Consider the following 23364-nt stretch of genomic DNA (forward strand, 5'->3'; position numbering starts at 1 on the left):
TAGCTCCTAATACTCAATTTATTCTTTTTTCAAATGATGCATATTATAGTATATTAACCCCAATTCCTTGAAATGTCTTGTACTTGTAGAAAAGTGATACAGAAACAGCGCATCTGTAAGTACTAGAATTTCTCTAAGTAGTTATAAAAGTGTTTTTGAATTCTCCTTTTGTCTCTGAGGAAAAATCTAATTGGAACAAGAATGTATTCTCTGTAACAGTTGCTAAAAGGAACCAATGTTCAATGGAGGATTAAAAATGCCTTGGGGATACAGATAATTCTCTGTGGAGAAATGAGGCTGAGAAAATACTTAAATGACGATGTAAAAGACATGCATAGATAATAGTGGCAAAGTTGGAAATAGTTTCTTCCAGCTTTTGAGTTTCTTACTCTTTTACTACTTGTTCAGCCCTACTCTCTGTTTGCCTCCATAACTTAATATAACCAGTGGATTTATAACGATGATGGGCTGTAAAAATATACACACTTCATTAGGCTAAAGTAGGGTTTCTTGACCTTGGCAACATTGACATTTTGGGCTGGGGCATTTGTTGTAGGGCACTGTCCTGTGCATTGTCAAATGTTTAAATGCATCTCTAACCTCTTCCCACTAAATGCCAGTAGGCAAAATATCACCAGACATTACCATATGTTCCCTGAGGAGCATAATTACCCCTGGTGAAGAACTAGTAGACTAAATCAACCATGTTTAGTTAAGTTCCTGAGCAAGTTTATTTCAGCTCCTACCACTCAGTTGAAACTGTTCAAATCAAAATTTCCAATTGCTCTCTTGTAGCTAAACCAGTAGATACTTAAGACACATAAAGACCAGTCCATACTTAACTTCACCTCTCAAAAACATTTCATGATTCCCTTTTGCTTAAAATGTTCTCTTCTCCTTGACATTAACTTCCCCAGTTTTCCTCTAATTTCTTTGTGTATCCTTTGCAGCTCCTGTTCCTCTACCCATCTCTTAAAAGTCATTGTTCCCAAGTGCTCTGTCCTAGGCCCTCTGACCTTCTCACTTTATACACTCTCCCTGGGTGATCTCCTCTACCCCTATGGAAGCTATTTCTCTCTGTGCATTGATGATGTCTTTGTCTTTTTCTCAAGCCCAGATCTCTCTCCTAAGTTGTTGATTCATAAAACTAATTGCCTACTAGATATTTATACTTGAGAATCCCTCAGGCACTTCAAAATCAAAATGTACAAAGCCAAAAAAGTATAATCAAAAAATGTTTTTTTTCCTCCTGTGTTTTCTATTCCAGTGAACGTCATCACCATTTACCAGTTGCCCAAACCAAAACTGCAGGATTTATTTTTGATTCCTCCTTCTCTCACTTTCTCACTTTTCGTAACCATTGCTCCCCAAGTCGTGTTAACTCTACCTTCCAAGTCAGTGCTTTACAAACTTTACCATGAATAAAAATCACAAAGAGGGCTTGTGAAAGAAAAGGTTCTTCTTGGATTCAGTTCCAGAAATTCTGATTTATTGGGGGTAGGGGGATGGCAGAACTGTATTTCTAACAAGCTTCTAACTGCTGCTGTTGCCCTGAAGATTGCATTTTATGTCACACTGTCCTAAAAGACTTCTCATTGTTCCTACAGTAAGGCTTGAGCATGACTTTTCAAGGTTGTATAGAATCTTATTTACCTATTTACATTCATCTCTCACCACTCCTCTGACTTGCAATCTATATTCCAGCCTCACCTACTTTTAGTTCTCTCATCTCACGCCTGGTACTTGTCTGCCCTGAAATTTGAAAACCTATCACTTTGCCTGTCTGATTCCTCCTTCTCCTTCAATGTTTAGGTCATTTTTTAATTCTAATATTCTAGAAATTCAGGTAGATGGGTTTTTTTAAGAAAAAAAATTTTACTTTTCTAAAATTAAACTTAATTGTTTGGTTACTATTCTACTGGGTAATATAAACTACATCTCAACGTGAGTAATCTTAATAAATTCCATCTCCTCCACATCTTGCCCAGGTTTTATCTATGTTTGAGGAGACCTATGAAGTTTCAAGATGCTAGGCAGTGGGATCTCAGTTATCACCATCCAAATATGCTGGGATCCACCATCTATCCAGTCTCATACTCACTTGGCCTTCAAGTGTTGCTCCATCCTTTTTGTTCCACCAGCAAAGTCCTTTAACGTAGGGTTACCAACCATCCTAGTTTGTCTAGGAATGAGGGGTTTCCCAGGATGCAGGAAATTCAATGTTTAAATCAGGAAAGTGATGTTCAGCTTGTAAGAAACATTTGAAGACTCTGTGTAGTGCTGGCATTGAGGAAACTGTGTAAGCCTATTTCAGGCTTTCTGTCTAGACACTCCATGCAGCTCTCTCTACTCTATGCCTCCTGGTCCATATTAGACACAAGTGAGCTTCACAAAGCTTGTTACCTTCTTGAATTTCATTGAGGAAGGGAGAAATATGCTTCCTTTGGTCTTGGATTCCTCAAAATTACTTGAGATGTTATCATTATGAATATATTGGGCTGCAAATAATAGACAACCCTGCTATAGTAAATTATTATATAAGTTAGGTGTTTTTCTCCAATACAAAATCTAGAGATAGGCAATGCAGGATTAAGAAGCCAACCCAAGACTATCTTTCTGCTCTGCTGTCCTTAATGTCTTATTTTTATTTCATAGTTGCAATACAACTGCTGTAATTCCAAGGTTATGAATGCAAGTATTTCTTTTTTTATTTCTATAGTAGAGAAAGGTAAGGCAGAAGATCTTGGAATGTTTGAGCAACATACAATACCTCCCACAAGAACATTAGCGATGTCTAACTCTACTGCTTTTCCTATAATTCTCTTTCACTAATACTTATCAATCAAGTGATGACTCTGATGGCTTATGTATTTATATTTTATGTTTTTTTGTTTAAAAAAACCAAAAACAGGTGGTTTGGGCTTTGGAAAATCAAAATCCAAAAACTAATAGCTAATATCCTATCAGAATCTCCCCCTCTCCTTTTTATGTAGAGACAGGGTCTCACTCTGTTGCCCAGGCTGGAGTGTAGTTGGTACAATCATGGCTCACTGTAACCTCAAACTCCTGGGCCCAAGAAATCCTCCTACCCCAGCCTCCTGAATCATTGGGATTACAGATTTGAGCCACCATGCCTGGCCACAATCTCCCTTGATACATAGGATGCCTCATGGTACATAGAAATATTAGGGGCATATACCCACAGGGTAAAATATAAAAATATTGTCCCATTACAATTCATGCAACAAAGTTTTTTAAAAATTTTTTGCAGGGACAAGTTTTCACTATGTTGCCCAGGCTGGTCTCAAACTCCTGGGCTCAAGCAATCCTCCTGCCGCAGCCTCCCAAAGTGCTGTGATTACACGTGTAAGCTACCATACCTGGCCAATAACAAATGTTTATTGAGTGACCACTGTATGTTGGGCACAGTGCTAGGCCCTGAAGACACAAGAGCATACCAGATATCAAAGCATCTAATAGAGCTCATAAACATGGAAACAAATAAATATTAGGAGTACGATAAAAAGTATGAAGAAATCTAGATCGCTTTAGAAAGTAGGCTGAGGGCAATCTCCTTGAGGAAGTGATATTCAAGGTAATATGTGAAGAATATTGAGATTAAGCTAGCCACATAAGAGGAGGCACATTAAGAGGAATAGAATGGAGGCATGTAAGCCTGGAGCATAGTGATGAAAGGGAAGAGCAGTATGAGATGAAGGAGGAAAGTAGGCAACATCTTGATTATGTGGGGAATTCCTAGGTCATGCTAAGGAATTTGAGTTTTGTTTTCACTTGTTTTTTCTAATCTCTGGCTACTGTTTGGAGAATAGATTGCAGTAGGTGGTGGGGACAATTGGGGGCAGGAAGATAAGTTGGAAGGCTATTGCAGTAGCCCAGGACAACCCTGACAGTGGTTTGGACTAGAGTGGTGGTGGAAATGGAGAGTTGATGGATTCAAGGTCTATTTTGAAAGTAGAATTGACTGGATGTGGGGACATGGTAATCGGATCAGATGTAAGGAATAAGAGAAAATAAAAAGATGTTGACTGGGTCTTAACTTCAGCAAATAGATGAATGATGTGACCATTTACTGAGATGGGAAAAAGCAGGGGAGAAGCAGCTTTTGGAGGAAATTTGAAGGATCCATTTTAAGCATATTGTATTTGAGATGTCTACTTGACACCTAAGTGAAAATGGTAAGTGAGCAATCGCTTATACACACGTGGTACTCAGGAGACAGATTAGAGGTGAAAGATATAAATGTAAAAGACATTAATATACAGAGGATATTTCAAGTCATGGGAGTGGATGAGATCACCCAGGGAGACAATTTTACTGGAGAGACCTGAGTCTGGCATCCAACTAACATTTAAAAGTTAAGAATGGGTAAAGGACCCAGAAAAGAGATGGAAACGAAGTACCCAATGAAGGAGGAGAAAAGCAGAAGATTGCAATGAGCTGGGAGACAATAAAGGAGCATGTGCCATGAAAGAGAGAGCGGTCAACTGAGTCGAACCTGCTGAAATGTAAAGAAAGTGAAAGATAAGTATGTCTTGATCTGACTTATCTTCTCGTGGAATAGCTGGGTTGGTTGCTGCTCCTATGTGGTTCCATAGTTCCATGTACATGTTCTATAGTATCACCCGCCATACTTTATTGTAACTGTTTTAATTACCTGTGGCTCTCATTAGATTGTAAGTTCCATGAAGACAGAAGCCATGTCTGACTGAATCACATTTGTAGTACAGTGTCTGGCATATAGTAGAACCTGAATATATATTTTTCAATGGTAAATGAATGAGTGAAGGATGAATGAACCAGAGTTATACAAAGACCATTGACAATCCTCCATCCCAAATGAAAAATAAGAATTATCTGACTCCTCAACTCTAGCTATTTCATCAAAATTCAACAATTGAGGTCTCTATATGGTTATATGATCATACTGGGATCATATTGGTCTTTTTTTTCCCCCCCTTGCAGATGGAGTCTTGCTGTACCATCCAGGCTGGAGTACAGTGGTATGAACATAGCTCACTGTAGTTTTGAACTTCTAGGCTCAATTGATCCTCCCATATAGCTGGGACTATAGGTGCATGCCACCATGCCTACTTAATTTATTTTCTAAAATTTATTGCAGGGCCAGGCACAGTGGCTCACTCCTGTAATTCCAGCACTTTGGGAGGCTGAGGCAGGTGGATCACTTCAGCCCAGGAGTTCAAGACCAGTCTGGGCAACATAGTGAAACCGCATCTCTACAAATACAAATAAATTAGCCAGGCATGTTGGCGTGCAGCTGTAGTACCAGCTACTCAGGAGGCTGAGGTGGGAGGATCACTTGAGCACAGGAAGTCGAGGCTGCAGTGAGCCAAGATTGTGCCACTGCACTCCAGCCTGGGCAACAGAGTGAGACTCTGTCTCAAAAAATATACATTGTAGAGACAGGATCTTGCTATGTTGCCCAGGATGGTCTCAAACTCCTGGCTTCAAGCGATCCTCCTGCCTCAGCCTCCCAAAGTGCTGAGATTACAGGCATGAGCCACCACGCCCAGCCCAGGATATTGGTCTTAATTCACAAGTGTAGTGCAAGAAGAGGGGAGAAAGGAAGAGTCATTCCAAAAACTAGATCTCATACACATTATAAGTAGTCCATAAACTCAACTTTATAACACCGCAAAACTGGTGAGATTGTTCTTTCCCTCCTATAGTAATAGAGCTGCATTTTACCTCTGTGCAACAATTTTCCCCCATTTGATATTGTGCTACATGTTCATTGTTAACTTGATTTCACCTGTATAATTATTCCTGTTTTCTTGTTGAGGGAAGAGGAGCTACATGAATTTGCACCCTATCATGCCTCAGTCCTCACCAGTGAGGAATATATTTTGAGTTATGCACTCACTGAAGTGTCCTCACATTTTTGCAGCTCTTCTCTAAGGAGGAACTAGAGTTCTAGTTGTGTTTTTTTTTTTTTTTTTTTGTGGCAGTCCCTGTTAAGTTTATACAGACCAATCATAGTTGACTCTAAGACTGACCTAAATTCTTAGGAGCATAGAATCTATCCCAGAATTGGCCTGAATTTCTTTCAATGCTTGGACTATTATGGGCTATTTGTTTTCTCACAATATACTTAAGTATGTTTCTTATGGCTGCTGTAACAAATGATCACAAACTTGGTAGCTTAATACAACACACATTTATGCTCTTTTAGTTCTGGAGGTCAGGAGTCAAAATTAGTTTCACTAGGTTAAAATCAGTATATCTGCAGGGCTGAACTCCCTCCAGAGGCTCTAGGGCCTCCTTGTCTTTTCCAGCTCTGGTGGCTGTACGCATTCCTTTGCTTATGGCTACATTGCTCCATAATCTGCCTCCATGGTCACACTGCCTTCTCCTCTTCTGGGTGTGAAGCATCTCTTTCTACCTCTGTCTTATAAGGATACTTGTGATTGCAGTTAGTGCCCACCCAGATAATCTCCCCATCTCAAGATCCGTAGCTTAAATCAAAAAGACCCATTTCCTAAATAAGGCAACATTTACAGGCTCCAGGATCTAGGAGCTGATATCTTTCGGGGCCGTTATCAGCCTATCACAATTTACATCTATATTTACCCACTCTGTGCTCAAAAGTATGCCAACCTACTTATTGTAACCCATGAAAACTTGCACTACCTTCTTAAATGTCAACATAAGCTAAATGTAAAAACTTACTTTAACTTCAAAAATTATTTTGGCTGAGTATGGTGACTTATACCTGTAATTCCAGCACTTTGGGAAGCTGAGGCTGGAGGATTGCTTGAGTCCATAAGTTCAAGACCAGCCTGGGCAATATAGCAAGACATGCAAGATACCGTCTCTACAAAAAAAAAAATTTAAAGATTAATCGAGATCAACAGTCCCCTTTCTTTTTAGAGTCCCAACTATAGAATTCTGCCTGTCTCCTGAAGTCTAGGATAGGTGCCTGGGTGATTAGCAAAGTAGTGCTATAAGGTTGGCTAGGCAGGTAGTATCCTGACAGTTTGGCAAATGAGGAAACTAAGACTTGGATTCAGCTGGGTGCGGTGGCTCGCACCTATAATCCCATGCTTTGAGAGGATGAGGTGGAAGGATTGCTTGAGGACACAAGTTCAAGACCAGCATGGGTGACGTAACAAGACTCCATCTCTAGTTAAAAAAAAAAAACAAAAACAAAAAAACAGCTGGGCATGGTGGTGCACACTCATATTCCTGGATACTCAGGAGGCTGAGGCTGGTGGATCACTTGCGCCTAAGAAGTTGAGGCAGCAGTGAGCTATGATTGTGCCACTGCACTCCAGCTAGGTCACGGAGTGAGACTCTGTCTCTTAAAAAATAAAAAATACTTGAATTAAATTTCCAAGGTCCCACAAATAGAAATGGTGTACCAGCTGAGCATAGTGGTCCAGTAATCCCAGCACTCTGAGAGGCATAGGGAGGAGGATAGCTGGAGCCCAGGAGTTTAAGACCAACCTGGGCAACATAGTGAGACCCTGTTTTTAAAAAATAAAAATAAAAGGGCCAGGCATGGTGGCTCACGCCTGTAAGCCCAGCACTTTGGGAGGCTGAGGTGGGTGGATCACCTGAGGTCAGGAGTTCAAGACCAGCCTAGCCAACATGGTGAAACCTCGTCTCCACGAAAAATACAAAAATTAGCAGGTCGTGGTGGCGGGCGCCTATGGTCCCAGCTACTCGGGAGCCTGAGGCAGGAGAATCACTTGAACCAAGAGGCAGAGATTGCAGTAAGTCGAGATCACGCCACTGCACTCCAGCCTGGGCGATAGAGTGAGACTCCGTCTCAAAATTAAAAATAAAAACAAATAAAAAAGAATGGGGATGCAGATAAGAAAAAACAAGCAATCATCAAACAAGCCGCCTCAAGGTGGAGTACCATGGAATGTCAGAGGCTTCATGAAAGACAGAAAAACTGAAGAGTCCTTGGGGTTAGGAATTCAGAGGTGGGCAGGTCTTATACAGACCTCGCCCTCAACAAATCTACAGCCTAGTAAGAGTCGATAAAATAATTTCCATGGAGTGTGTAAAGCCCTGGTAAAGGAGACATACTGGTGTTAGGAAATACCTAATTTTGTGGGGTGAGGGAATGGAAGGATGGGGGAAGGATTGGGTGGTCAGAGATGCGGTTTAAGCTGAGACTTGAAAGATGATGGAGTAGTTGACCACGAGGTCAGAGGAACTGGGAGGCGCTATGATTCGGGATCCCACAGAGAGAGATTCGAGGGCACCTTGACAGATTTGGTTTACAGTGACCTCTGGTGTAAGAGATCATTAGCCTTGTGAACATCCCCTCGGCAAAAACGATGAAGGTCTGCACTTCATTTCACCAGAGGTGGGCTCACCTCAAATTCCTGGTTCCTTATTCCCGCAGGCTCCCACCAACTGCAGAGCAGAGGTGGCTCACAAGCGGCGGGGCTCTGCCCTAGATTGCCAGTAGGCGCTTGACTCACATCCAGCTCCACCCCTGGAGATGCTCCAGAAGCCCCGCCCACGTCCAGGCACGTTCTTCTGAGGCTAGTCGCAGGGGCCGCCCTGGCCGCGGCGCTCACGTGACCCGAGGTGTGACGTAGGAGGAAGGAGACGCCATTAGAGGGAGGCAGAGAGGGATCGTTCTTCGCCTTTCCTCCGGTGCCTGACGTGGTGGGCTGGGGCCCTTCGTCCTCGGACTTTCCCTCAGCCCTTCCAGGCCTCGCCCGAGGAGGGAGTGGGGACAGCGCCCTGGTCGGCGGAGCCGGGGTGGTGGGGGCTGAGCCGGCTGTGGCTGTGAAGGCGCTGCCGCGGCTGTGGGGAGGGCGGCGCGACACTCGGGCTCGGGCGGCCGGGAAGCGACGGGATGGCTGCGGCCGGCGGCGGCGGGGCGGCGGCGGCGGGCCGAGCCTACTCGTTCAAGGTGGTGCTGCTGGGGGAAGGCTGCGTGGGGAAGACGTCGCTGGTGCTGCGCTACTGCGAGAACAAGTTTAACGACAAGCACATCACAACTCTGCAGGTGCGGACCTCGGGGAGCGGGAGGGGGCGCCTCAGGGCCCCTACCCCTCCGGGGCTGGGGAAACTTTGCCGCCCTGGTCCCCTGGATCTAGGCTGGTAAATCCCAGGCCTGTCATCTCCGCCTTCGGTTTACCTTTCCGAATTCGTCCTGGGGAATCACCAGGTCGGGGCAGCCTGTAGACGCGAGGACAGGCTGGTTGGGAGGGAAGTGGAAGGGCCCTGAAAAGTCCCCAGTGTCCTCCGTGGTGGCTGCGCACGTTGTGGTCCCCGTCTGTGGGCTTTTTTTTTTTTTTTTCCCCATTTACTGCACTTCCTGGGCCCCAGGTGTCTTCAGCGTTGCAGTCTTCAAATGTTAGCTCCTTTTCTTTCTTTCATAATTAGGAACTTAGCTGCGGATTCGATTTTGTGAATTAGGTGATTTGTAACTTCAGCGCTTACTGATGACTAAGTGTTTATGCAAGTTCCATTTTGTCCTGAGTAACAGGAATGGCAAAAGAGCCATCTCTGGAGGTTTTTTGAAATGACCGCTTGCCCAGGCGTGTTACGCAGTTTCATTGCAGCCTGCGTGGGTCTGACTTGTGGGTCACTCATATTCTGCGAGGTCGATTGACCCACGCTGAAACATCGAGTGAATACTGACCAACAATTGGTCCCCAGACTAAAAGCCGGTGCTGTTACTCATTTTCTTTACCTGTAATAAAAGGCCGGCTTCTACAGGTACATTGGAAAGGTGTTAACATGTTATCATTGATTGAGTGTGAAGCCAGGCCTTTAAGGGAGTTGTACTCACCCCACTCTCCCAGAGAAATCAGTTTTCATGTATTAAAAGAAATTTATCCTACTAATTCGACTTATCAATTTGTCCAAAGGCAGTAAAGTCTAGTGCACTTTTGAGCCTGATTGTCTAGGTTCATGTCTCACCTCCATCCATTTAACTAGCTGTGTCATACTGGGTAAGTTACTTAACCTGTCTGTGCCTGTTTCTTCTGTTAAAATGGCCATAATGGTAGTATCTAGCTCATAGGGTTGTCAGGATAAATATACAGAAAAAGCCCTGATGACCTGGTCCAGTGTAAGTTGTCTATCTTTACTGCCCCAACTTGCACAATAGGTCTTAATTAGTAAATGTGTAGTATGTGAGAACATCAACACTACTTAATAGAATGCGTAATCTCCTAATTGTTGTGACATTGGATGTTTGATGCTATTATTAAACTGAGTCTAGAATTTACAAGACGCTCTGGCTCTGATTCCATGTTCTATTTTTACTCTTCTGTTTTTACTCGTATGTAAAGCATATCTGAAAAAGTGAGTGCCAGGAAACTGCATTAAAAAAAAAATCCTTGTACCAGAGCACTAACAAAATTTTAATAATGAATTGTTATTGTTCAGTGTCCTGTTAGTGAGAGCCTTGTGTTTTGGATCAAGAAAATTCACTGGACAAATACCCAGGATCGTTTAGAAGTTTAGAGATTTACTTAGGTAAAGTGGTAACAATAGCTAACATTTAGTGAGTTCTTACTGTGCTGATTATTTTGCTTGATTTCTGTCATTTAATTCTTACAACACCCTATGAAGTGGATAGTTTAGTGGATAGCCCTACAGGTGAGGAAACAGGTTTAGTTGAGTAATTTTGCTGACAGTAATATTACCACAAGTCAGTGGTACAGGAGTGTCCAAGCTCAAATTTGAACCCCTGTCTGACTTCAGATTTTGAGCAATTAAATCACATTACCTCTGGATATTGGTAAATAACCCATCTAGTGTTTTCCTTTATGCAAAGATCTAAGATAAAAGAAAACTATTGTAATTGAGGTCTTCGCGTTTTTTTCAAAGGATAACTTGAATCTTGCCCTTTCACCCAGGCTGAAGTACAGCAATCTTCACTCACTGCAACCTCCACCTCCTGGGTCAAGTGATTCTCCTGCATCAACCTCCCAAGCAGCTGGGATTACAGGCACGTGCCACCATGCCTGGCTAATTTTTTTGTATTTTTAGTAGAGATGGGGTTTCACCATATTGGCCAGGCAGGTCTCGAACTCCTGACCTCAGGTGATTTGCCTGTCTTAGCTTTCCAAAGTGCTGGGATTACAGACGTGAGCCACCGCGCCTGGCCATACCTTTTCATAAATTTCTAAAACATTCTTGAAGCTAAAAGCAAAGTAAAAGTTTTTAAATATATGAAAAGCCACTGCACTCCTACACAGGGGAGGACGAAGTTGTAGTAGATATCCAGTGTTAATATCTGAATTATATTATAGAATTTAGGATTTTGTTGTACACCAATGTATATAAACAGCAATGTGTCTAATTCCTTTCAGATATACCAGTTCACCTCATCTTTCTTAACAATTTTTCAGAGGAATTTGATTTATGTGACTTGTAAGACACAACTTTGTATCTTTTTAATTTCCAAATGGAGAGGAAATGGTGTGAGAAGATATGAGAGGAAGAGTTCACCTTTTTTCTTGTCAACAGAGTACCTATCTCTGTAAACTACTTTGTATTTCTATAAAGTACATTCTCATACATTTCAAAGAATTGCAGGATTGACAGGAATTTAAGATAGTTTATGTATGGATCACTATTTTGGTCTTTTAATGTTTAGTCAAGTGGTTGTCCCCCCCCCCTTTTTTTTTTAACATCTTGGTGGTGAAATGAACTGGCATTATGGAAAGTGGAAAGCTCACTATGTCCTAAGGTGGCCCATTTCATTTAAAATTTTGTTTTGTTTTGTTTTTGAGACAGAGTCTCACTCGTATCACCCAGGCCGGAGTCTAGGGGTACGATCTCAACTCACTGCAACCTCCATCTCCTGGATTCAAGCGATTCTCCTGCCTCAGCCTTCCGAGTAGCTGGGACTACAGGCGCGTGCCTCCATGCCTGGCTAATTTTTGTATGTTTAGTAGAGATGGGATTTTGCCATGTTGGCCAGGCTGGTCTCGAACTGCTGACCTCAGGTGATCCACCTGCCTTGGCCTCCCAAAGTGCTGGGATTACAGGTGTGAGCCACCACCCCTGGTCCCACTTCATTTTTAGACAGGTCTAATTTCTAGTAAGTTTTTCTGTATAGAAAGCCAAAATCTGTTTCCCTGTATTTTTCAGTCCTAATTCTCCCTTCTGAATCTTGGTATCTCATATGACATTCCTTCTGAGAGTTGAAGATAACTATCTAGTCTTCTCTTGGGTGAACAACTCTAGTTCCCTTAACTAGATTTCCAGTGACAGTGACATCGTTTTAAATCCTTTCACTTTTTTTTTTTGTTTTTGGAGGCAGAGTCTTGCTCTGTTTTGCAGGCTGGAGTGCAGTGGTGCTATCATAGCTGCCTGTAGCCTCCAACTCCTGGGCTCAAGTAATCCTTCCACCTCAGCCTCCAAGTAGCTGGGACCACAGGCGTGCGCCACAATGCATGGCTAGTTTTTTTCTTTATTTTTAGTAGAGTTGAGGTTTTGCTATGTTGCCCAGGCTGTTCTAGAACTCTGAGCTCAAGCAATCCTCCTGCTTTGGCCTCCTGAAATGCTGAAATTACAGGTATGAGCCACTGTGCATGGCCCTTTCACTATCTTGATATCTCTTCTAGACACTATTTAATCGTTTTCCCTCTTTCCTTAAAGTGTGATTCCTTGAGCTGTAGAAATAATTCCAGGCGTGGTGGTTTGAACTGAACAGAGAATTGCAGGCTATCACCTCACCTGTTGAGAATCCTTTTCCAACACTGAAGTAGATTCTGTGAGCTTTTGGGGAAGCTCTCACTTTGGTAAACACTGAATTTGCTGTCAATTGAAACATCTTAGTCTTAATTGCTTCAAAAAAAAAAAAAAAGCATTATTTGTATCTCTTAAATTCTCTTTTCTTTGGTATTGTAGTTAAGCTTTTTCTTTTGTTTCTAATACACTTGACCCATTAAGGTTGACTTTGGTAGATTTACTCCAGTAGGTAAGCCTGTTAATGTCCTTTTTAATTTGGATTCTGTAATTCACGAAACACTGACTGGGCTCCTGTGGAGCAGGCACTGGGTTGGGTCCTGGACATGCAAAGAATAAAGTGTGGAATCTACTGTCTGGATTAGCTACTTTTTAACTTTGCCATCTGAAAGTTAGGTAAGAATGCCTTTAATATTCCCAACAGGTCATTATTAAAGATTTTGAAAGAAAGCAGGGGGAGAGAGGGCCAAGTACAAAGCTCTGTAGCAAGTCTTACTGTAGTCCAGTGATGCATGACTGGAAGTTCTATTTTCTGTAGACATATAGAATCTTAGGGAGGGTCACAGGCCATCCCCTCCTCCTTCCCTTGAGTAAGAAACAGTTATTAATGGAGTGCTATACATATTAATAATAATGGAAGACTGACTCTATGGGCTACTACCTAGTGGACACAAATCCCTTAATAAAATGTTAACAGTTACTCCAGCATTGCAGTTCTCCTTTTTGCTCAAGTCACATCTGTCTTGCCCACAAGGTTATCATGAGATGCTTTGTCAAATTCTTGCAGAAGACAAGATATGCTGTTTCTGCAGTACTCAGATCTATGAGGAGGCCATATAATGTGATGAAAAGAGAACAGACTTTGAAGTTAGACTGGGGTTTGAATTCTTACTCTCACTTCATAGCCATCATTATCCTGACAGGATATTCTAATGCCTGTAAGCGAGCTCCTTTTCTGTAAAATGGGAGTACCTCTACTTATAGGACTTTATGTGGATTACATGGACAGCCATCATGTGTAAAGCTCCTAGCACAGAGCCTGGCACATGTTTGTGTAATAAATGTTTGCTGTTTGCTGTTAAATGAATAGACGATGCTGGATTTATGTTTTTCTTTCAAGGTAATTGAGTCAAAAAAGGTAATGGGATTATTTTCACGTGAATTATTTTGAGAACTCATGCTGTCTCTGAGGGGTCATTACATTGTAAAATTGCTTATAGATTAGATAAATATTTTTAAAATAAAGCAAATCCGTTCTGGTGTTTTCACTGATATCTACATTTCTGCAATTCACTTTCTTTCTTTCTTTTTTTTTTGATTGTGACATTTGCCATACTTTGGTGCTTTAGTGTGGCCCTCTTTTTCCAGAGCTGCTCCAAGGTTACTGGTAGTTATGGAGTAATCCTGTAGGTAAGCTCTCTTAACTTACATAGAGTCCCCAAGCTCTCTTGTGTGGTTTCCTCACTGATTTGAGGCTTTGATAAATTTGGCAGAAATAAGAAAGACAATTGGAGTGAGGGAGTTACTACTATTTCTCTGGAATTTGTGAAGGCAATACGCTTGAATCTATGCAGTTAAATTCAAGAAACATTTATTTTATACATGGTATATGTCAAACATTGTATTAGCTGGGGAATATAAAGATGAGCAAGGTACTTTAAATATCAGTTACTTTTCTTGACTTTATTCTTAAAGGATTGTGCCATTTTGGTTTTAACCACTTCCTCAATTTGGTATGCCCTCTTTATATCTGTGCTTCTAGGTTATGTACTCCTTTCCCCCCCCCCCCTTATTGAAGGTGCTTATTGAAGATTAATCGAGATCAACAGTCCCTTTTCTTTTTAGAGTCCCAACTATAGAATTCTGCCTGTCTCCTGAAGTCTAGGATAGGTGCCTGGGTGATTAGCAAAGTAGTGCTATAAGGTTGGCTAGGCAGGTAGTATCCTGACAGTTTGGCAAATGAGGAAACTAAGACTTGGATTCAGCTGGGTGCGGTGGCTCGCACCTATAATCTCATGCTTTGAGAGGATGAGGTGGGAGGATTGCTTGAGGACACAAGTTCAAGACCAGCATGGGTGACGTAACAAGACTCCATCTCTAGTTAAAAAAAAAACAAAAACAAAAAAACAGCTGGGCATGGTGGTGCACACTCATATTCCTGGATACTCAGGAGGCTGAGGCTGGTGGATCACTTGCGCCTAAGAAGTTGAGGCAGCAGTGAGCTATGATTGTGCCACTGCACTCCAGCTAGGTCACGGAGTGAGACTCTGTCTCTTAAAAAATAAAAAATACTTGAATTAAATTTCCAAGGTCCCACAAATAGAAATGGTGTACCAGCTGAGCATAGTGGCCCAGTAATCCCAGCACTCTGAGAGGCATAGGGAGGAGGATAGCTGGAGCCCAGGAGTTTAAGACCAACCTGGGCAACATAGTGAGACCCTGTTTTTAAAAAATAAAAATAAAAGGGCCAGGCATGGTGGCTCACGCCTGTAAGCCCAGCACTTTGGGAGGCTGAGGTGGGTGGATCACCTGAGGTCAGGAGTTCAAGACCAGCCTAGCCAACATGGTGAAACCTCGTCTCTACAAAAATACAAAAATTAGCCGGGCATTATGCTGGGTACCTGTAATCCCAGCTACTCGGGAGACTAAGGAAGGAGCATCACTTGAACCTGGGAGGCAAAGGTTACTGTGAGCCAAGATTGCACCATTGCACTCCAGCCTGGGTGACAGAGCAAGACTCCATCTCAAAAAAATAAAAATAAAATAGTAAAAAATCAATAAATTTTAAAAATAGAAATGGTGTGCTTTTTTTTCTTAAGCCTAGTCTACTGCTTTTTTAAAATAAATCAGTGGTTTTACGTTTTGCATCATAGTCTTAGTCTAGGAATCTTGGTTTCTTTGTTTGCACAAGGAATATTTTGAGTGTTCAAAGTGTCTTCTAAGTATCATTGAAAGCCACATTACTGTTGATTTAAGTGATTTATTATAATATCTTCATACAGTATAATAATTGAAGTTCTTTTTAAAATCTTTTTCCCCTTAGCATTTTATGGAAGTTTGGGTGATTTTACTTAAGAAATGAGTTTTTCTGAATGTGGCCACAAATTTCTATATCTGACTGCCATTTTCTGCTTTGTGCTTTGAGTTACTCTTTAAATGTGATTCTTTGACTTTCCTTTTGAAAGTTTTTATTTGGACTCTTAAACTAATTAAAATCCTTGTTTTTAGGAACTAAGAAGAAATGTGGAAATATTCAAGCACCTAGCTTAGGGGTTTGTTGGTTTTTTTTTTTCCTTTTTTTTTTTTTTCCCTGAGATGGAGTATCGCTCTTTCGCCCAGGCTGGAGTGGAGTGGCATGATCTTGGTTCACTGCAACCTTTGCCCCCTGGGTTCAAGCAATTCTCCTGCCTCAGCCTCCCAAGTAGCTGGGATTACGGGTGCCCACTGTAGCGCGCGGTTAATTTTGTATTTTTAGTAGAAATGGGGTTTCACCTTTTTGGTCATGCTGGTCTTGAACTCCTGACCTCAGGTGATCCACCCACCTTGGGCTCCCAAAGTGTTGGGATTATAGGCATGAGCCACTGCGCCCGGCCTAGCTTAGTTTTTTGATAGCTAATTTTTATTGCCTTGCTAGAGAGGGCCAATTTTATAAATAACCTGCCTGAATTCTGTCATGTCTTAAGTCTGGAAGTGGTAATGCTTTATTCATTTATTTTTTTATTTTATTTTAAAAATTGACAATTGTACATTCTTTAAATACTTAAGTCTGTACCAGTGTTAGCAACTAGCAAGAATATTTATTTTGCACACACACACTCTCTCTTACTCATACACTCCCCCACCCTAGGCCCCCAATTAATGAAGTCTGTTGAATTTAGTTGATACTAGATAAAGCCAGGAAAGTATTTGTTCACAGTGTAGTTACTATGTTGCTTTCAACAGATACCTTATAATTGTTAAATACTACTTTAGGTGGTTTGCTTTGCCAGAACAGTAGTTAGCAAGCACAGCAAATGGTCTGGCTAACAGAACCAAAAAATTGATTAAACAAGTTATGAAAAGACTTTAATTTGACAGATATATTTTTTCCCTATTATTTCTTAGTAATCCTTTTCTTTTTAGGTTTTTAAATTTTTAATTTTTTTCCTCCTCCCTGTGATTACCTGTCAATTTTTTTTTTTAATAGCATTTTCTTTTTTTTTGGTCATCCACTATGATTTCCGGTAAGCAGTTGGGTAAACAAGAATCAGGTGTTAATACAAGTTACAGATGACAACCTGAGCTGATAAGATTGTTAATTTTTTAATCTCACTAAAGCATAGAAGATGAAATAATTGGGATTAGAAGATGTACTGGTGAAATAACTCAGGATTTGAAGGAGATAGGGTGGACAATGTGCCATTACTTACTTGGATCCTTGCTAGTAATATTTTGTGCCTACCCTGAGAATATTTGGGGAGGCTAGGGTCCAAGAACGCTTACTGTCCAAGTGGAGGAGTGCCAGGTTAAGAAATGTGTGTATGTTCTAGAATAGTTAGCTTTGTACAGTGGAAAAACTATTGTGGAGTCAGACAGGTTTCCACCCGCTGCAGCACCCAGCTGAGTTGTCTGACCTTCCATGAGTCACTGTATTTTTTTAAATATATCAGGTTCACAGCCGTAACGTAAGACTAAGTATCTGCTTCACAGAGTTGTTGAAAATTAAATGGAAAAGCTCAAGCACAGTGCTTGGCACACCGTATGGTTGTTTTTTGTTTTTGTTTTTGTTTTTTTCCACCTTCCTATAGTCCTAGAACCTTTTGAATTGGCTATTGTTCAATGTCACTCTCCCTCCTTCCCTTTGTACACTGGGGGTTCTTTACCGAGATGTTGCCAGGCATTTGTAAATCTCTTGGAAGTACATGGGAATTGTTTTTAGTATGTGCATATGAGGGTGTTTTGGGGAGTGAGTAGGTTCATGGCTTTCTTCATATTCTTAAAGAAGCTTGTAATTACTTCTCCCACCTTCACTACCATGTAAGAATTAAGAACCACTGCTCCAGAGTAATCATTATAACTTCAGTGGTATCTCAGTAGTCTGGCCAAATTAAGTGTGCCTGGTAGAGGTGATTAAAAAAGAAAAGACGAATTTCAGCCTTTTGATTGTTTGCTGCTATCTTTTTTTATAAATTAATTTTTATTTTTATTTCAATAGTTTTGGGGGTATAGGTGTTTTTTGTTACATGGATAAGTTCTTCAGTGGTGATTTCTGAGATTTTGGTGCACCTGAGCAGTGTACACCATGTTCAATATGTAGTGTTTTATCCCATACCCTCCTCCAAACCTTCCTCCTTGAGTACCCATAGTCCATGATATCATTCTTATACCTTTGCATCCTCATAGGTTAGGTCTCACTTGTAAGTGAGAACATACAATATTTGGTTTTCCATTCCTGAGCTACTTCACTTAGAATAATGGCTTCCAGCTCCATCCAAGTTGCTGTAAAAGACATTATTTCATTCCTTTTTATGGCTGAGTAGTATTCTATGGTATATATATACTGCATTTTCTTTATTCACTTGTTAGTTGATGGACACTCAGGTTGGTTCCATATCTTTGCAATTGTGAATTGTGAATCGTGCTGCAATAAACTGTGCATGTGACTTTTTCATATGATGACTTCTTTTCTTTTGGGTAGATGCTCAGTAGTGGGATTGCTGGATCAAATGATAGTTTTATAATACTTTTAGTTCTTTAAGTAATCTCCATCCTGTTTTCCATAGTGGTGGTTCTAGTTTACATTCCCACCAGCAGTGTAAAAGTGTTCCCCTTTGGTCACATCCACACTAGCATCTATTGTTATATTGACTTTTTAATTATGGCCATTCTTGCAGGAGTAAGGGATGTCTCATTGTGATTTTAATTTGCATTTCCCTGATAATTAGTCATGTTGAGTATTTTTTCATATGTTTGTTGGCTATTTGTATATCTTCTTTTAAGAATTGTCTTTTCATGTCCTTTGCCCACTTTTTGATGGGATTATTTGTTTTTTTCTTGCTGATATGTTTGAGTTCCTTGTAGATTCTGGATATTAGTCTTTTGTTGGATGCTTAGTTTACGAACATTTTCTCCCACTCTGGATTGTCTGTTTACTCTACTGGTTATTTATTTTGCTGTGCAGAAACATTTTAGTTCAATTAGATCCCATTTATTCATTTTTGTTTTGTTGCATTTGCTTTTGGGGTGTTAGTCATGAATTCTTTGTCTAAACCAGTGTCTAGAAGAGTTTTTCCAATGTTATCCTCTAGAATTTTTATGGTTTCAGGTCTTAATAAGTCTTTGATCCATCTTGAGTTGATTTTTATATAAGGTGAGAGATGAGGATCCAGTTTCATTCTTCTACATGTGGCTTGCCGGTTTTCCCAGCGCCATTTGTTAAATAGGCTATCTTTTCCCAAATTTCTGTTTTTTTATGCTTTGTCGAAGATCAGGTGGGTGTATTTGGCTTTATTTCTGGGTTCTCTATTGTTCCATTGGTCTACGTGCCTATTTTTATACCTGTTTGCTGCTATCTTGATGTTTCAGCTTTCTTCTTAAATATATTCATAATTTTAGAGCAGGGCTTAAGTTTTTCATTATGAAGGAAAAAAAAATGTACTAGGGATCCTTTGATAATATGCATCATATATCTGAGTTAAAATAATTTGATTAGTAAGAAAACTTAGGAGCATATCTTCTACTAAATTGAATTATACCTGCGTCGATTTACCAGGGCATATTGTAGATGTGCTTATCTATAATAACAGTATTTGACTGTCTATTATAGGCAGGGTACTATGATTTTCCCCACTTCTTCTGCAAGAGAGGAGGTGTTAGAGAACTCAGATCTTAGTCTGGGAAGTATCGTAGCATAGTAGTTACAATTAATATCTGGAGCCAAACTGCCTGGAATTTCAAATGGCACTGTGTCACTTACTGTGTGACCTTGGGCAAGATATTTACCCTCCTTATGCCTCATTTTCCACGTCTGTAATACATGGATAACAATTATCTCTGACTCACAGGGCATTATTGGCACCTGAGAATTAAATGAATTAATATTTGAGAAGCTCTTGGAACACTGCCCATTTCATTGTAAGTGCTGTAAAAACGTTAAATAAAAATATATAATCTAGTTAACAGAATACTTACACCCATGAAAAGATAATTTATAGTATAGGATAGTATAAGCTGCAGTAAATGTAGAGTTGATTCCCTAAAATTCTTTAGGATAGGAAAATTTAGTGTGCATTGTATGCATGATTATAAGAGAACATGAAATTTCAGGGAAAAAGAGCCATATTTGGATAAGTGGAATTTAGATAGAGAACAGAGAATAGGCCCAAATTAGAGGGGAATTTTATGGGCAGAAGAATTGCAGAGGATGCAAAAAAGCCATACAAGTTGGAGAATAAGTAAAGAAATATTGGAAGCTATCGTAAGAAGATAGATGTGGACACATTGTGGAAGTCTTTAGATATAAAGATAAGGCTTTGATACTTTTAATTGTAAATGCAGACTCCCCAACTTTTATAAAGAAGCAGCTTATTAATGATTTTGTGAAAAGTGCATAGCACAGTACTTGGCAGAAAATGAACATTTAATAAATGTTAGCTCATATTAGCAGCAGTAGTAGAAATGACTGTCTAGTGTTTTTACTGCACGGATGGGCTATTTTTGTGAATTTTTAACTACTTACCTATTAATTGAACACAGATAATTTCATTGTTTTTGTTTTTCTGTATAATCAACGTTGTGATGTGTACCCTTTCCGTAAAAGTGTTTTGTGTATCCATAGTTCCTTAGGGGAGACTTAATACTGTCCTTTAAATTTACCATGGGAGAGTGGTGGGAAATTTCGGAGGGGACAGTAGAAAAGAAATGAGGGAGCTTTACCAACTCTGATGCACTCCCTTCTGAGAAATCTCTACAACACTCATGACCAAAAGGTTATGATATTAGCTGTCAGCAGGGATATTGAAGCATACTTATTAAAAATGATAACCTATTAGGGAATCCTTCGATGAGTTGTAAGTTTTTTTTTGTTTTTTTTTAAACCAGGGAAGCTTTGGGAAGATAATATGGCATGCAGAGTAGGGTGTGAGGTGAACCAGAGGTATTTATGTTATGACATAATAAGAGACTTGTGGTCATAGACCCCAGAGGAAATGTAAAGGCAAGGCTTGGTAGATTTTGGAAGCATATGGACTGACAAGGGCTTAAGAAGATATTTTTAAGGTTCTAAACTTCAATGAGAAGGCAAATGTGATCAAAATGCTAAAATCAGAATGAAAATCCAATTTTGGGGAGAAGATTGGTTCAATCTTACATGTATTTGAAAAAGAGGCATTTAAATTGACCTATCCATTAAATATTCGGATAGGATTCAGATTTTGTTTTTTTTCCGTATGGCATTAATACTGAAACCATGAAAATGATTGAGTTCAGATAAATTACACAGCTAGTATGTAGCAAAGCTGAGATTCAGATCCACAGGTTCTGCTCCAAAGTTCATATTCTTAGCCCCTATGCTAGCATAAATGGGAGAAGTCATTTATTGTCGTAACATGTATTTGGTCTTTGCATTTTTCAGGTTAATTTGCTGTTTTGGCATTTAATTTATTTTTTTCCTTTTCTGTATAATTTTTATTTTATTTACTAAAATATCTTGAGGATAGCTGGGGCCTTGAGGGCAGACATACATGTGTTTGAACCCAGCTCTGCAATTTATATTTATCTGTAGACTCCTTAGTTAATCACTGCATCCAGTGGCCTTTTCTTAGTTCTAATTTTCTGTGGTGTGCCCTTAGCAAAAAGACCTTCCTGAAATTGAGATTTCTTGCGTTTCTTTCCTTCAGTAATTCACTATCCTGACTTTTTATCTGTTTCACCTTTTTTATACTTACTTCTATATAAATACACCTAAATGTGACTGTCTCTACACAGGTCTTAACTCACCTCTCTATTCCTTTTTTTGTCGGCTGACTCTGGATTCTGGATATATTTTATCTTCAGTAACTCTTGATTCTGTTCTTTCTTTCCTATCTTCATGGTCTTAGTTCAGACCTCCTTTTTTATATTTTTCCCTAATTTTGTAATAGTGTTCTTTCTACCTATCTTTTCTAGTCCAACCTCCCTTCCTATCCCAGGGTCATTCTCTTAAAATATAGATCTGTTTCCCCATTGCTTGAAACCATTCAGTGATTCTCCATTGTCAGTAGTCCTGTGTGTTCAAACAGTTGTTCTTTAGGATGAATTAGGTATTTTTCTAGGAAAAAAAGGTTCAGTGCTATACAGAAGAAAATCAGGGAAAAAGAGTTCAAATGAATTTGGGAAATGCTTGTATAAATACAGTCAGCTAGCTTTCTGTTTAGCAGCATCCTAATGTGTTAATGTGCATTGTTAGTGTATAAAAATCAATAAATAGCATTTCCAAAGTATACCTGATGTGTGTGTGTGTGTCTAAATACATGTCTGGTGTCTTAGAACAAGTTTTATTGAGACTATAAGGTAAAGTCCATCTATGTAGTCTCATCTCTGGTATTGACCATACCCACTTGGAGTTCCCTGGGGGATGGGGTCATGTATTTGAGGCTTCAGTGGCATCACTCATCTATCAGAAAAAACCCCTACTGCTCCTAAAGGGGAGATCATTACCTTCTCTCTGAAGCCTTCTTTGACTCATTCAGACAACTGTTACACTTCCTTTCTCAGTACTATCTTTACGGTATATTTGGCAAACCCTCCATTTTAGCAGTTATCACATGGAATTGTAATTCTCTTTATTTTTGTTTCTCTAATAGAGTGTAAAAGCTAGAACCGTGTCCTTTCATTTCTCTGACTTTAATGCTTAGGATAATTACTGAATATATGTTAAACAATTGAGTTACGAAGTAATTGTGGAACCATTTTGAATAATATTGATATTTGTACATTAAGTAAACCACCAGTAAACATTTATTTTATCTTAGAAATCTCTTAAACTCTTTATTTCTGTGAGTAGATAAGGTAGCATCAAATTAAATGCTCTAGGGAAAATTTTGTTCCACTTAGATAAGGAAAAATATTAAGAAAAAAGTACTTATTTTCTGTGTATTTTTAATAACCTATGTTCAGAAAACATGATTTTTTTTTTAGGTAAAAATGTAAATAATATCTTTAATGAAACAATTTCAATCATTAATTTGAAACTCGGTGATTACTTTTTCTCCCAGATAACTTTTACATTGAGATGATTCATTCATCTATAGTTGTTAGGATAAAGAACCGTATTTTATATGAAACATTGTTTAATGTATATTTCTCTTTTTAGGCATCATTCTTAACAAAGAAGTTAAATATTGGTGGGAAAAGAGTAAACCTTGCCATATGGGTAAGTGAGCTTTTTCAACTCTTATGCATGGAGGCTTCTTCCTTTTTTCTTTTTTTTTTAAGTTTATTGGAGCTTAGCCACAACTTTTTTTTTTTTTTTAATTAAAAATAATCTTAAAATCTGGTTGAGAATTATATCTGGAATATAATTGAATATTTGAATATTGCTGTTATAACTTTTCAGCTGGAGAAGGGTCAACTCAGAAGGGTTCCACTTCAGAGAGAGGACAGGGTGGGTGGACAGCTTGCCTGGCCTTT

The 23364-nt window shown here is 39.7% G+C and overlaps 1 protein-coding gene across 1 annotated transcript in view; it reads left to right on the forward strand.

Annotated features, from left to right (window-relative positions):
• Positions 1 to 8587: 8587 nt before the first annotated feature.
• RAB21 (RAB21, member RAS oncogene family) overlaps positions 8588 to 23364 on the forward strand; it is a 34281-nt gene continuing 19504 nt past the window's right edge. The window contains exons 1-2 of the mRNA XM_003906779.4: positions 8588 to 9013; positions 23048 to 23107. Of these exons, the coding sequence (XP_003906828.1) occupies positions 8861 to 9013; positions 23048 to 23107 (213 nt within the window). The 5' untranslated portion in view covers positions 8588 to 8860. The remainder of the gene's footprint in view (positions 9014 to 23047; positions 23108 to 23364) is intronic.

The sequence above is a fragment of the Papio anubis genome, chromosome 9 (assembly GCF_008728515.1).
Source record: "Papio anubis isolate 15944 chromosome 9, Panubis1.0, whole genome shotgun sequence".
Taxonomy (NCBI): Eukaryota; Metazoa; Chordata; class Mammalia; order Primates; family Cercopithecidae; genus Papio; species Papio anubis.